The sequence below is a fragment of the Phyllobates terribilis genome, unplaced genomic scaffold (genome assembly GCF_046119375.1).
Source record: "Phyllobates terribilis strain yellow unplaced genomic scaffold, ASM4611937v1 Scaffold_5__5_contigs__length_657084704, whole genome shotgun sequence".
NCBI classification, from domain to species: Eukaryota; Metazoa; Chordata; class Amphibia; order Anura; family Dendrobatidae; genus Phyllobates; species Phyllobates terribilis.
The window spans coordinates 369864285-369882003 of record NW_027362765.1 but is presented as its reverse complement, the minus strand read 5'-3'; the positions used below and the strand labels follow the sequence as shown (position 1 = coordinate 369882003).

The following is a 17719-nucleotide window of genomic DNA, read 5'->3' as shown; positions in this document are numbered from 1 at the left end:
ACTACTATAATACTGCCCCTATGTACAAGAATATAACTAGTATAATACTGCCACCTACATACAAGAATATAACTACTATAATACTGCCCCTATGTACAAGAATATAACTAATATAATGCTGCCACCTACATACAAGAATATAACTACTATAATACTGTTCCTATGTACAAGAATATAACTACTATAACACTGCCCCATTGTTCAAGAATATAACTACTATAATACTGCCCCTATGTACAAGAATATAATTACTATAATACTGCCCCCTGTGTACAAGAATATAACTACTATAATACTGCCCCTATGTACAAGAATATAACTACTATAATACTGCCCATATGTACAAGAATATAACTACTATAATACTGCTCCTATGTGCAAGAATATAACTACTATAATACTGCCCCTATGTACAAGAATATAACTACTATAATACTGCCCCTATGTACAAGAATATAACTACTATAATACTGCTCCTATGTACAAGAATATAACTACTATAATACTGCCCCTAAGTACAAGAATATAACTACTATAATACTGCTCCTATGTACAAGAATATAACTACTATAATACTGCTCCTTTGTACAAGAATATAACTACTATAATACTGCTCCTATGTACAGGAATATAACTACTATAATACTGCTCCTTTGTACAAGAATATAACTTCTATAATACTGCTCCTATGTACAAGAATATAACTACTATATTACTGCCACCTACATAGAAGAATATAACTACTATAATACTGCTCCTATGTACAAGAATATAACTACTATAATACTGCCACCTAGATACAAGAATATAACTACTATAATACTGCTCCTATGTACAAGAATATAACTACTATAATACTGCTCCTATGTACAAGAATATAACTACAATAATACTGCCCCTATGTACAAGAATATAACTTCTATAATACTGCCACCTACATGCAAGAATATAACTACTATAATACTGCCCCTATGTACAAGAATATAACTACTATAATACTGCCACCTACATACAAGAATATAACTACTATAATACTGCCCCTATGTACAAGAATATAACTACTATAATACTACCACCTACATACAAGAATATAACTACTATAATACTGCCCCTATGTACAAGAATATAACTACTATAATACTTCCACCTACATACAAGAATATAACTACTATAATACTGCCCCTATGTACAAGAATATAACTACTATAATGCTGCCACCTACATACAAGAATATAACTACTATAATACTGCTCCTATGTACAAGAATATAACTACTATAATACTGCTCCTATGTACAAGAATATAACTACAATAATACTGCCCCTATGTACAAGAATATAACTTCTATAATACTGCCACCTACATGCAAGAATATAACTACTATAATACTGCCCCTATGTACAAGAATATAACTACTATAATACTGCCACCTACATACAAGAATATAACTACTATAATACTGCCCCTATGTACAAGAATATAACTACTATAATACTACCACCTACATACAAGAATATAACTACTATAATACTGCCCCTATGTACAAGAATATAACTACTATAATACTTCCACCTACATACAAGAATATAACTACTATAATACTGCCCCTATGTACAAGAATATAACTACTATAATGCTGCCACCTACATACAAGAATATAACTACTATAATACTGCTCCTATGTACAAGAATATAATTACTATAATACTGCCCATATGTACAAGAATATAACTACTATAATACTGCCCCCTGTGTACAAGAATATAACTACTATAATACTGCTCATATGTACAAGAATATAACTACTATAATACTGCCCCTATGTACAAGTATATAACTACTATAATACTGCTCCTATGTACAAGAATATAACTACTATAATACTGCCCCTATGTACAAGAATATAACTACTATAATACTGCCCCTATGTACAAGAATATAACTACTATAATACTGCTCCTATGTACAAGAATATAACTACTATAATACTGCCCCTATGTACAAGAATATAACTACTATAATACTGCTCCTATGTACAAGAATATAACTACTATAATACTGCTCCTATGTACAAGAATATAACTACTATAATACTGCCCCTATGTACAAGAATATAACTACTATAATGCTGCCACCTACATACAAGAATATAACTACTATAATACTGCTCCTATGTACAAGAATATAATTACTATAATACTGCCCATATGTACAAGAATATAACTACTATAATACTGCCCCCTGTGTACAAGAATATAACTACTATAATACTGCTCATATGTACAAGAATATAACTACTATAATACTGCCCCTATGTACAAGTATATAACTACTATAATACTGCCCCTATGTGCAAGAATATAACTACTATAATACTGCCCCTATGTACAAGAATATAACTACTATAATACTGCTCCTATGTACAAGAACATAACTACTATAATACTGCCCCTATGTACAAGAATATAACTACTATAATACTGCTCCTATGTACAAGAATATAACTACTATAATACTGCCCCTATGTACAAGAATATTACTACTATAATACTGCTCCTATGTACAAGAATATAACTACTATAATACTGCCCGTATGTACAAGTATATAACTACTATAATACTGCTCCTATATACAAGAATATAACTACTATAATACTGCCCCTATGTACAAGAATATAACTACTATAATACTGCCCCTATGTACAAGAATATAGCTACAATAATACTACTCCTATGTACAAGAATATAACTACTATAATACTGCCCCTATGTACAAGAATTTAACTACTATAATACTGCTCCTATGTATAAGAATATAACTACTATAATACTGCCCCTATGTACAAGAATATAACTACTATATTACTGCCTTCTATGTACAAGAATATAATTACTATAATCCTGCCCCCTATGTACAAGAATATAACTACTATAATACTGTCCCCTATGTACAAGAATATAACTACTATAATACTGCCCCTATGAACAAGAATATAACTACTATAATACTGCCCCTATGAACAAGAATATAACTACTATAATACTGCCACCTACATACAAGAATATAACTACTATAATACTGCCCCTATGTACAAGAATATAACTACTATAATATTGCCACCTACATACAAGAATATAACTACTATAATACTGCTCCTATGTACAAGAATATAACTACTATAATACTGCCCCTATGTACAAGAATATAACTACTATAATACTGCTCCTATGTACAAGAATATAACTACTATTATACTGCCACCTACATACAAGAATATAACTACTATAATACTGCTGCTATGTACAAGAATATAACTACTATAATACTGCCACCTACATACAAGAATATAACTACTATAATACTGCTCCTATGTACAAGAATATAACTACTATAATACTGCCACCTGCATACAAAAATATAACTACTATAATACTGCTCCTATGTACAACAATATAACTACTATAATACTGCTGCTATGTACAAGAATATAACTACTATAATACTGCCCCTTTGTACAAGAATATAACTTCTATAATACTGCCACCTACATACAAGAATATAACTACTATAATACTGCCCCTATGTACAAGAATATAACTACTATAATACTGCCACCTACATACAAGAATATAACTACTATAATACTGCTTCTATGTGCAAGAATATAACTACTATAATACTGCTCCTATGTACAAGAATATAACTACTAAAATACTGCCACCTACATACAAGAATATAACTACTATAATACTGCCCCTATGTACAAGAATATAACTACTATAATACTGCCACCTACATATAAGAATATAACTACTATAATCCTGCCCCTCTGTACAAGAATATAACTACTATAATACTGCCACCTACGTACAAGAATATAACTACTATAATACTGCCCCTATGTACAAGAATATAACTACTATAATGCTGCCACTTACATACAAGAATATAACTACTATAATACTGCTCCTATGTACAAGAATATAACTACTATAATACTGCCCCTATGTACAAGAATATAACTACTATAATACTACACCTATGTACAAGAATATATCTACTATAATACTGCCCCCTATGTACAAAAATATAACTACTATAATACTGCTCCTATGTACAAGAATATAGCTACTATAATACTGCCCCTATGTGCAAGAATATAACTACTATAATACTGCTCCTATGTATAAGAATATAACTACTATAATACTGCCCCTATGTAAAAGAATATAACTACTATAATACTGCTCCTATGTACAAGAATATAACTACTATTATACTGCTCCTATGTACAAGAATATAACTACTATAATACTGCCCCTATGTACAAGAATATAACTACTATAATACTGCCCCTATGTACAAGAATATAACTACTATAATACTGCCCCTATGTACAAGAATATAAGTACTATAATACTGCCACCTATATAAAAGAATATAACTACTATAATACTGCCCCTATGTACAAGAATATAAGTACTATAATACTGCCACCTACATACAAGAATATAACTACTATAATACTGCCCCTATGTACAAGAATATAACTACTATAATACTGCTCCTATGTACAAGAATATAACTACTATAATACTGCCATCTACATACAAGAATATAACTACTATAATACTGCCCCTCTGTACAAGAATATAACTACTATAATACTGCCCCTATGTACAAGAATATAACTACTATAATACTGCCACCTACATACAAGAATATAACTACTATAATACTGCTCCTATGTACAAGAATATAACTACTATAATACTGCTCATATGTACAAGAATATAACTACTATAATACTGCTCCTATGTACAAGAATATAACTACTATAATACTGCCTTCTATGTACAAGAATATAATTACTATAATCCTGCCCCCTATGTACAAGAATATAACTACTATAATACTGCCACCTACATACAAGAATATAACTACTATAATACTGCCCCTCTGTACAAGAATATAACTACTATAATACTGCCCCTATGTACAAGAATATAACTACTATAATACTGCCACCTACATACAAGAATATAACTACTATAATACTGCCCCCTACATACAAGAATATAACTACTATAATACTGCTCCTATGTACAAGAATATAACTTCTATAATACTGCTCCTATGTACAAGAATATAACTACTATAATACTGCCTTCTATGTACAAGAATATAATTACTATAATCCTGCCCCCTATGTACAAGAATATAACTACTATAATACTGCCACCTACATATAAGAATATAACTACTATAATACTGCCCCTACATACAAGAATATAACTACTATAATACTGCTCCTATGTACAAGAATATAACTTCTATAATACTGCTCCTATGTACAAGAATATAACTACTATAATACTGCCCCTATGTACAAGAATATAACTACTATAATACTGCTCCTATGTACAAGAATATAACTACTATTATACTGCCACCTACATACAAGAATATAACTACTATAATACTGCTGCTATGTACAAGAATATAACTACTATAATACTGCCACCTACATACAAGAATATAACTACTATAATACTGCTTCTATGTGCAAGAATATAACTACTATAATACTGCTCCTATGTACAAGAATATAACTACTATAATACTGCCACCTACATACAAGAATATAACTACTATAATACTGCCCCTATGTACAAGAATATAACTACTATAATACTGCCACCTACATACAAGAATATAACTACTATAATACTGCCCCTATGTACAAGAATATAACTACTATAATACTGCCACCTACGTACAAGAATATAACTACTATAATACTGCCCCTATGTACAAGAATATAACTACTATAATGCTGCCACTTACATACAAGAATATAACTACTATAATACTGCTCCTATGTACAAGAATATAACTACTATAATACTGCCCCTATGTACAAGAATACAACTACTATAATACTGCACCTATGTACAAGAATATATCTACTATAATACTGCCCCTATGTACAAGAATATAACTACTATAATACTGCTCCTATGTACAAGAATATAGCTACTATAATACTGCCCCTATGTACAAGAATATAACTACTATAATACTGCTCCTATGTACAAGAATATAACTACTATAATACTGCCCCTATGTAAAAGAATATAACTACTATAATACTGCTCCTATGTACAAGAATATAACTACTATAATACTGCTCCTATGTACAAGAATATAACTACTATAATACTGCCCCTATGTACAAGAATATAGCTACTATAATACTGCCCCTATGTACAAGAATATAACTATTATAATACTGCCCCTATGTACAAGAATATAACTACTATAATACTGCCACCTATATACAAAAATATAACTACTATAATACTGCCACCTATATACAAGAATATAACTACTATAATACTGCCCCTATGTACAAGAATATAACTACTATAATACTGCCCCTATGTACAAGAATATAACTACTATAATACTGCCCCTATGTACAAGAATATAACTACTATAATACTGCCACCTACATACAAGAATATAACTACTATAATACTGCCCATATGTACAAGAATATAACTACTATAATACTGCTCCTATGTACAAGAATATAACTACTATAATACTGCCACCTACATACAAGAATATAACTACTATAATACTGCCCCTCTGTACAAGAATATAACTACTATAATACTGCCCCTATGTACAAGAATATAACTACTATAATACTGCCACCTACATACAAGAATATAACTACTATAATACTGCTCCTATGTACAAGAATATAACTACTATAATACTGCTCCTATGTACAAGAATATAACTACTATAATACTGCTCCTATGTACAAGAATATAACTACTATAATACTGCCTCCTACATACAAGATTATAACTACTACAATACTGCTCCTATGTACAATAATATAACTACTAGAATATAACTAGTATAATCCTGTCCCCTATGTACGAGAATATAGCTACAAGAATATAACTACTATAATACTGCCCCCTATGTAGAAGAATATAACTACAAGAATATAACTACTATAATACTGCTCCTATGTACAAGAATATAACTACTATAATACTGTCCCCTATGTACTGGAATATAACTGCTATAATGCTGCCCCTATATACAAGGATATAACTTCTATAAAGCTTCCCCTATGTACAAGAATATAACTACTATAATACTGCCACCTACATACAAGAATATAACTACTACAATACTGCTCCTATGTACAATAATATAACTACTAGAATATAACTAGTATAATCCTGCCCCCTATGTACGAGAATATAGCTACAAGAATATAACTACTATAATACTGCCCCCCTATGTAGAAGAATATAACTACAAGAATATAACTACTATAATACTGCTCCTATGTACAAGAATATAACTACTATAATACTGTCCCCTATGTACTGGAATATAACTGCTATAATGCTGCCCCTATATACAAGAATATAACTACAATAATACTGTCCCCTATGTACAGGAATATAACTGCTATAATGCTGCCCCTATGTACAAGAATATAACTACTATAATACTGTCCCCTATGTACAGGAATATAACTACTATAATGCTGCCCCTATGTACAAGAATATAACTACTATAATACTGCTCCTATGTACAAGAATATAACTACTATAATGCTGCTCCCTATGTACAAGAATATAACTACTATAATATTGCTCTATGTACAAGAATATAACTACTATAATACTGCCCCCTATGTACAAGAATATAACTACTATAATACTGCTCCCTATGTACAAGAATATAAGTACTATAATACTTCTCGTATGTACTAGAATATAACTACTATAATATTGCTCCTATGTACAGAATATAACTACTATAATACTGCTCGTATGTACAAGAATATAACTACTATAATACTTCTCCTATGTACAAGAATATAACTAGTATAATACTGCTCCTATGTACAGGAATATAACTACTATAATACTGCCCCCTATGTACAAGAATATAACTACTATAATACTGCTCCTATGTACAGGAATATAACTACTATAATACTGCCCCTTATGTACAAGAATATAACTACTATAATACTGCCCCCTATGTACAAGAATATAACTACTATAATACTGCCCCCTATGTACTGGAATATAGCTACTATAATACTGCTCCTATATACAAGAATATAACTACTATAATACTGCTCCCTATGTACAAGAATATAACTACTATAATACTGCCCCTATATACAAGAATATAACTACTATAATACTGCCCTCTATGTACAAGAATATAACTACTATAATACTGCTCCTATGTACAAGAATATAGTTACTATAATACTGCTCCTATGTACAAGAATATAACTACTATAATACTGCCCCCTATGTACAAGAATATAACTACTATAATACTGCTCCTATGTACAAGAATATAACTACTATAATACTGCTCCCTATGTACAAGAATATAACTACTATAATACTGCTCCTATGGACAAGAATATAACTACTATAATACTGCCCACTATGTACAAGAATATAACTACTATAATACTGCTCCTATGAACAAGAATATAACTACTATAATACTGCCCCTATGTACAAGAATATAACTACTATAATACTGCCCCTATATACAAGAATATAACTACTATAATACTGCCCCCTATGTACAAGAATATAACTACTATAATACTGCTCCTATGTACAAGAATATAGTTACTATAATACTGATCCTATGTACAAGAATATAACTACTATAATACTGCCCCCTATGTACAAGAATATATCTACTATAATACTGCTCCTATGTACAAGAATAAAACTACTATAATACTGCTCCCTATGTACAAGAATATAACTACTATAATACTGCTCCTATGGACAAGAATATAGCTACTATAATACTGCCCCCTATGTACAAGAATATAACTACTATAATACTGCTCCTATGTACAAGAATATAACTACTATAATACTGCCCCTATGTACAAGAATATAACTACTATAACACTGCCCTCTATGTATAAGAATATAACTTCTATAATACTGCTCCCTATGTACAAGAATATATCTACTATAATACTGCTCCTATATACAAGAATATAACTACTATAATACTGCTCCTATGTACAAGAATATAACTACTATAATACTGCCCACTATGTACAAGAATATAACTACTATAATACTGCTCCTATGTACAAGAATATAACTACTATAATACTGCCCCCTATGTACAAGAATATAACTACTATAATACTGCCCCCTATGTACAGGAATATATCTACTATAATACTATCCCCTATGTACAAGAATATAACTACTATAATACTGCCCCCTATGTACAGGAATATATCTACTATAATACTGTCCCCTATGTACAAGAATATAACTACTATAATACTGCCCCTATGTACAAGAATATAACTACTATAATACTGCCCCTATGTACAAGAATATAACTACTATAAGACTGCTCCTATGTACAAGAATATAACTACTATAAGACTGCTCCTATGTACAAGAATATAACTACTATAATACTGCCACCTGCATACAAGAATATAACTGCTATAATACTCTCCCCTATGTACAAGAATATAACTACTATAATACTGCCCCTATGTACAAGAATATATCTACTATAGTACTGTCCCCTATGTACAGGAATATAACTACTATAATGCTGCCCCTATATACAAGAATATAACTACTATAATACTGCCCCTATATACAAGAATATAACTACTATAATACTGCCCCCTATGTACAGGAATATAACTACTATAATGCTGCCCCTATGTACAAGAATATAACTACTATAATACTGCTCCTATGTACAAGAATATAACTACTATACTACTGCTCCTATGTATAAGAATATAACTACTATAATACTGCTCCTATGTACAAGAATATAACTACTATAATACTGTCCCCTATGTACTGGAATATAACTGCTATAATGCTGCCCCTATATACAAGGATATAACTACTATAATGCTGCCCCTATGTACAAGAATATAACTACTATAATACTGTCCCCTATGTACAGGAATATAACTACTATAATGCTGCCCCTATGTACAAGAATATAACTACAATAATACTGTCCCCTATGTACAGGAATATAACTGCTATAATGCTGCCCCTATGTACAAGAATATAACTACTATAATACTGTCCCCTGTGTACAGGAATATAACTACTATAATGCTGCCCCCTATGTACAAGAATATAACTACTATAATACTGCTCCTATGTACAAGAATATAACTACTATAATACTGCTCCCTATGTACAAGAATATAACTACTATAATACTGCCCCCTATGTACAAGAATATAACTACTATAATACTGCCCCCTATGTACTGGAATATAGCTACTATAATACTGCTCCTATATACAAGAATATAACTACTATAATACTGCTCCCTATGTACAAGAATATAACTACTATAATACTGCCCCTATATACAAGAATATAACTACTATAATACTACCCCCTATGTACAAGAATATAACTACTATAATACTGCTCCTATGTACAAGAATATAGTTACTATAATACTGCTCCTATGTACAAGAATATAACTACTATAATACTGCCCCCTATGTACAAGAATATAACTACTATAATACTGCTCCTATGTACAAGAATATAACTACTATAATACTGCTCCCTATGTACAAGAATATAACTACTATAATACTGCTCCTATGGACAAGAATATAACTACTATAATACTGCCCCCTATGTACAAGAATATAACTACTATAATACTGCGCCTATGTACAAGAATATAACTACTATAATACTGCCCCTATGTACAAGAATATAACTACTATAATACTGCCCTCTATGTACAGGAATATAACTACTATAATACTGCTCCCTATGTACAAGAATATAACTACTATAATACTGCTCCTATATACAAGAATATAACTACTATAATACTGCTCCTATGTACAAGAATATAACTACTATAATACTGCCCCTATGTACAAGAATATAACTACTATAATACTGCTCCCTATGTACAAGAATATAACTACTATAATACTGCCCCCTATGTACAAGAATATAACTACTATAATACTGCCCCCTATGTACTGGAATATAGCTACTATAATACTGCTCCTATATACAAGAATATAACTACTATAATACTGCTCCCTATGTACAAGAATATAACTACTATAATACTGCCCCTATATACAAGAATATAACTACTATAATACTGCCCCCTATGTACAAGAATATAACTACTATAATACTGCTCCTATGTACAAGAATATAGTTACTATAATACTGCTCCTATGTACAAGAATATAACTACTATAATACTGCCCCCTATGTACAAGAATATAACTACTATAATACTGCTCCTATGTACAAGAATATAACTACTATAATACTGCTCCCTATGTACAAGAATATAACTACTATAATACTGCTCCTATGGACAAGAATATAACTACTATAATACTGCCCCCTATGTACAAGAATATAACTACTATAATACTGCGCCTATGTACAAGAATATAACTACTATAATACTGCCCCTATGTACAAGAATATAACTACTATAATACTGCCCTCTATGTACAAGAATATAACTACTATAATACTGCTCCCTATGTACAAGAATATAACTACTATAATACTGCTCCTATATACAAGAATATAACTACTATAATACTGCTCCTATGTACAAGAATATAACTACTATAATACTGCCCCTATGTACAAGAATATAACTACTATAATACTGCTCCCTATGTACAAGAATATAACTACTATAATACTGCCCACTATGTACAAGAATATAACTACTATAATACTGCTCCTATGTACAAGAATATAACTACTATAATACTGCCCCTATGTACAAGAATATATCTACTATAATACTGCCCCTATGTACAAGAATATAACTACTATAATACTGCTCCTATGTACAAGAATATAACTACTATAATACTGCCTCCATCTTGAATTATAAAACTTGTTGTAAATATATGGTCCCATATCCTGTAGCGGTTAGAATTTTAATACCTGATTATAGTCTGTAAATGTGGGAGATACAATGTGTAATACTTTTTGTCACTAATTGTGTTATAGTTCCATCATTAATATAAAAATCTTCTCTCGTTCAGGCGACCTCCGGTGGACGGGCCAGCTACTTTGTGTCTTATAAACGTGAATCTTTCGCTCAGATAAAGCTTCCAAAATATTCTCTTCCCAAGGTAACGTAGTAATAGCACGCTTCAATGCACTGTATAATGTGGAGATCGCTGGTATTATCTGCATGGTATTGACCACTATTTGACCGGTGATTGCCTTCTTCTATAATGGCAGGACATGCATATCATCAGCACAGATGAAAAACAGGTGTTTGCTGCCGTTCAAGAGTGGAACCAAAACGAGACCTACAACCTGTATATCTCAGACACGAGAGGCGTCTATTTCACACTTGCCCTGGAAAATGTCAAGAGCAGTCGCGGTCTCGAAGGGAACATCGTCATTGACCTTTATGAGGTATTGGTTGGATTGCATTGGTTAAATTGGTTGTATTTGCTGTGGGAAATCAAAGGGTGGAGTTGTTTTCCTGAACAGTCAAGATGTCTTACTAGTTTTGTGGCTTAATTGACATCTGACAAGCCACCTCTTTTGGCGCATGCGCCATGAGCAGAAGAGCCAAGGCCAGGACAACTCACCTGCACCAGCTCTGGTTGGAGGTGACTCATAATGATGTACTTGTCCTGTGGGGTGTCAATCAAGCCAAGAAGAGAGCCAGCCATTGTGGCTAGGAAAGTGGCTCCACCGACATGACTGCCAGAAGAAACTTATAATGAATGTGTGGTACCTCGAGCGCATCAACCATGCTGACTGCTTCTCTTAAAAGGTGTTTGTTCCTGGTACCAAGAGACCTAGGGCACAAGACAACATACCCAAGGCATATTTCTTTAGTGCTAGTTGCAAGGAACACCTAAATTTATGGAGTTGTTCCCCCAGGAGAAGAACCTGTCAAGTTGTCCTCAATTATGTTGACTTTATTGGCTTCTGCTTTCGTTCTCGGTCATGTTTCATCACTTATTTCATTACCTAGTCCCTTGCTGATGACACAGAGCTGAGGTTGGGATTTAAAAGGTTTTACAAGAATTTCTATTGATATCCAGAATTAAGAGGTCCAACCTCCGAGATTCCCACCCGTCAGCAGAAAGCTCCTCAATCCCTCCATTGCTATTCCAAGCAGTGGTAGAGTCACAGTTGTACAGAAAGCCTAGTGATCTACTAGGGAGTGGGTCTCCTAGGGATCAGACCCCAAACTGTCACACAATCATGTCTAATCCTGAGGGCAGGCGTTACTGGAATTGACCCAAACGCTAATCAACGATGCCGTAGACTGATTCTCGCCTCTTTCTCATCTTGGTTCTCCTGATCTTTCTTCCTAGGTAGCTGGGATAAGCGGAGTATTCTTGGCCAACAAAAAGGTTGATGAGCGTGTGAAGACCTTCATCACGTACAATAAGGGCCGGGACTGGCGCTTACTGCAGGCACCAGATATTGATCTAAAGGGGAATCCGATCAATTGTCTTCTGGTCAGTTCTAAATCAACTTTATTATTGTTTCCAAAGTGACAACTAAAGATGATTGTCTCACCGAAGGAAGTCTATTCAAAACCCCTAAGTTCGCCATAGAGGTCTTGTCCCTTCCTTATATTTCTCAGATATGCAGTCATAGTACTAAACTGATGCACAAAGGAATACACATCCAAAACCAGTATTCCTACATTGCATTGTAGAAACTGTCAGCAACATGCTGTTGCCAGATCTGCTATTCTAATTCTGTGTCTCGGTTTAGGTCTTTGTTTATAGTAATGATGTCCGGCTGCAGATAGGACAAGGGTCGGGTCCTCAAGAGCATTTTATAGAGCAGTTTCCTGCATTGCATTGTAAAAACTGTCAACAAGATGCTGTTAACTGATCTGTTACACTTTATTTTGAGAATTATTATTATTATTATTTATTATTACAGCGCCATTTATTCCATGGAGCTTTACATGTGAAAAGGGGGGTATACATAACAAAAACAATTACAATAATCTATTTAGTTCTCTTTTTAGTATAATAGTGTCCTATGTAGAACAGGCTGTAAACCTGATTTACTCAGTCAACAGCATTTTCCAGTAAATGGCAATTTTTCTTTGTGGAAACTGTCAAAAAAATGCTGTTTACTGATCTGTTATTCTGTTTGTGTATTCCGATGTCGTTCTTTGGTATCCCACTGCAGTTGGGCTCTAGTTCTGTTGTGTTCACCGTCACTTTAGTCCTCCCTGTATCCCAGCGTTGGATCCATTAACATATAAATATACAATGCCCGTATCAGCTTGTCATGCTGTATATTATTCTGTCTCTATTATCTTGGATTTTGATGGCATCTACTCAAATTTGTGATTATTTCTTCTTAATTTGTAGCTGGTTTTACTTTCGCTCAGTGTAACAAAAAAAGAAAAAGATTTGTGGAAACTGTCAACAAGCTGCTGTTGACTGATTTTGTTTTTGTTACTATGTTTCTCTTTAATAGTTGATTATTCCTTACATTGGATACTGCCTAGTTTAGGAATCCCGGGTATAATTTCTGTTTCTTCTCTTCCCTTGCGTCTCCAGCCTTTCTGCTCCTTACACTTCCACTTGCAGATGTCGGAGAATCCCTACAACTCCGGGAGCATCTCCAGCAAAGTGACGGCACCTTGGCTCATTGTTGCCTCCGGTAAGTCAGCAATCTGCCGTCTCCGAGGGGCGATCTACAGCAATTATAGCGGATACTATATCCTGCTGGATTTTCTGTACCTTGTGCTATAAAGTTAACTCTTAAAATGCTACCTACTTTATTCTAATATGGCGCGTTTTACCCAATGACACAGCTGCGTTCTCTTCGATTTGTCTCCTGAACTGACCTTCCATTAAAGGGATTTAGACCCCCGAGAAGAGTTTTTCATTGATGGTTTCCCGGGTTATACTGGGGACTGTCATGTGGGTATTCCTCTCTCATCCATGGAGTCCTTCAAAGCCCATCCCCTTGGATAAGCAGCTGCCGGTCACCGCATCCTGCCGGAGACCGAAAGGAGGGGTCTCTGTCCATACGCTTCAATGGGAGTTACGGAAACATTCGCAACTGATTCAGCAACTCCTATAGAAATGAATGGACAGAGCTGCGGTCACGCTCAGCCTCCTCTCTATTCATTGACTGTCTCACCATGTAGTTTATGAGTCGGGGATCCTCATTCTGGAGATATATGTGGGTCCCAGAAGTAAAATCTGCAGCTGTTGGTCATTTATTGGATATTCTTTCCATATGGCAAGACATCTAAAGTAGGAATAACCCATTAAAGAGAATCTGTCACCAGGTTTTTTCTCCCCCATCTGAGAGCAGCATGATGTAGGGTCAGAGACCTTGATTCCAGCAATGTATCACTTACTGGGCTGCTTGCTGCAGTTTTGATAAAATCCCTGTTTTCTCTGCAGGAGATGTAGGTAGTTCTCTGTATGCTGAGCTGTGTATAACCCCACCCACACCGCTGATTGGCTGCTTTCTGTGTACACTGTGCATGGGCAGAAAGTTGCCAATCAGTGGTGGGGGCGGGGTTGGACTACCTGGCAGCAGGTTTACTAGTTCGGCTGATAAAACTACAGTAGTATCAAAACCGCAGCAAGCAGCCCAGTAAGTGACACATTGCTGGAATCAGGTTCTCTATCTCTACATCATGCTGCTTTCAGATTAGGTGCCAAAAACCTGCTGACAGATTCCCTTTAAGACAGTGAGTCCCCAATCTAGGGATTGATTTGGTCATAACCTGTCAGCAAAGTAAAATGTTTCCATTTTTTTCTTATTTGTAACCCATTAAGAAGTCAATCTAGGCACGAAGGATACAACGGGCCGATTCATTCCTGCATTTCGGCATTTTCTTGTCTAGTTTTTGGTGTTTTTTGCCTGTTTTTGATTTGCGCCAAACTCTTATTTTAATTTACCCCTATTTATAAATCTATTTCATATGCGTTCGCTTGTCATTATTTATGATTACCAATATGGGTGAGGTTTTTGTTTTTCAGATGTTTGCATCCAATTCATTAATTGCGATTTTTGACTTTTCCAGGACGGAGCACCGATTTTCGTTGATCTTATTATTGTGTTCCATTAGTGATTTCTTGCTTTGTTTTATTGTTCTGCTTGCTCATCAGTATGTGCACTAATTTTACTTGTAAAGTGTCCAGCATTCCAGTAATCTCATTAGTATCTCAGGAGCCTCTAACCATTGTTCAAACAGCGACTAGGCCCATTGTGTGAGTGTTGAAAGTAGATCCGGCGGCGCCGTCATCACAGGGAGTCTAATATGGAAACCCAGGTGATGGGGGGGAGAGTGAGAGCAGTTCTGCCCATTCAGGGGACTGATCCCAGTGAAGGAGAAAAGACGCCACATGTTTAGTGAGGAGTTGGTGTAATGTCATCGAAGGGATAGGATCTAGTCTGGGGACCTGGACCATGGATGGATCGATGGCTTATGGAGTAGAGATTGGCTGCCAACTGGGTTGGATCAACGTGCTACAGTTGTGGGATCTGTCATCTGGATCTGATAAACTTTCTTAAAGGACTATTGCTACTGGATACCTTTGCTTCTATCGTTTTATCTGTCATATGGAGGATCGTGGACTGTGACTTCAGACTATACAGGCTGGAGATACGAAATGCGTGGGCCAACCAAAAGATGGGGGACAGTGAGTATCGCTTGGCACAAAGGCAGTGGAACTATTGTCTCAGGGAGGGGAACTTGTGGACTGAGACAATTGTATTTTGGACATTTACCTTGAATTGCTGTATTACCATGGATGTAAGGAATAAAATATTGTTCCATCATTAACCTGCCTAGGGGATTATTAAAACCCACACAGGTTCCTGTCTGCAGTGATTTTATATATGCCTGGAATTTTTGCTGGAAGTTTGCAACAATTTTGTGGACCATGCTACTTTGTGATCTAAAATGCAGCCAAAAAGTAAAAGAAAAAAAAGAGCATTTTTTTTTATTTGGCGCAAAAGTCGTGAACCGCGGGCGCCATTTTGAACAAATACCAGAAGACCAAAAAAAATGAGAAATGACTTAGAAAAGCAAATGGTCACCTTCCAGGTTTGGAGTACATAGACATATCTAGTAGCCATGGCAATCCTGAGGACTAGGGTTTCTTTTGTCAAACCACTTAGATGCTACAGTGTCTATTGACCGTGGCACCTAAGGATTAAACTTGTCTTGAAGTTTGAACTTTTTGGAACAGCTATATTCTAAGATGAAACTTATTATACTATACAATCAAGACTGAATAAAGATGAATATTCCAAAGTTTCATTCAACTATCATAGAAAATCCAGAGATTACAGATAACTCAGATCTCGGCTTTTTAATCCTTAGGTGCCACAGTCAACAGACATTCTAGCATTTAAGTGGTTTGATTTTTTTTTAAGTTGCTTTTTATTTTTTTTTTCTCCTGGTATTTGTTCAATATGGCGCCCATGGTTCAGGAATTTTGCACCAGATAAAAAAAAAAAAAAGCTCCTTTTTTTTTTCTCTTACTTTTTTGGCGATTTTTTTTTTAAGAGCACAAAGTAGCATGTTTCGCAAAACTGTTACAAAAATTCAGCAAAAATTCCAGACATACATAAAATCACTCCA

General features: G+C 34.1%; 1 protein-coding gene across 1 annotated transcript in view; it reads left to right on the top strand.

The window, feature by feature from the left end:
- Positions 1–17719, top strand: part of SORCS3 (sortilin related VPS10 domain containing receptor 3) — a 921810-nt gene that overhangs the window by 728196 nt on the left and 175895 nt on the right. The window contains exons 8-11 of the mRNA XM_073684759.1: positions 12153–12242; positions 12355–12534; positions 13452–13598; positions 14667–14769. Coding sequence (XP_073540860.1) covers positions 12153–12242; positions 12355–12534; positions 13452–13598; positions 14667–14769 — 520 coding nt within the window. The remainder of the gene's footprint in view (positions 1–12152; positions 12243–12354; positions 12535–13451; positions 13599–14666; positions 14770–17719) is intronic.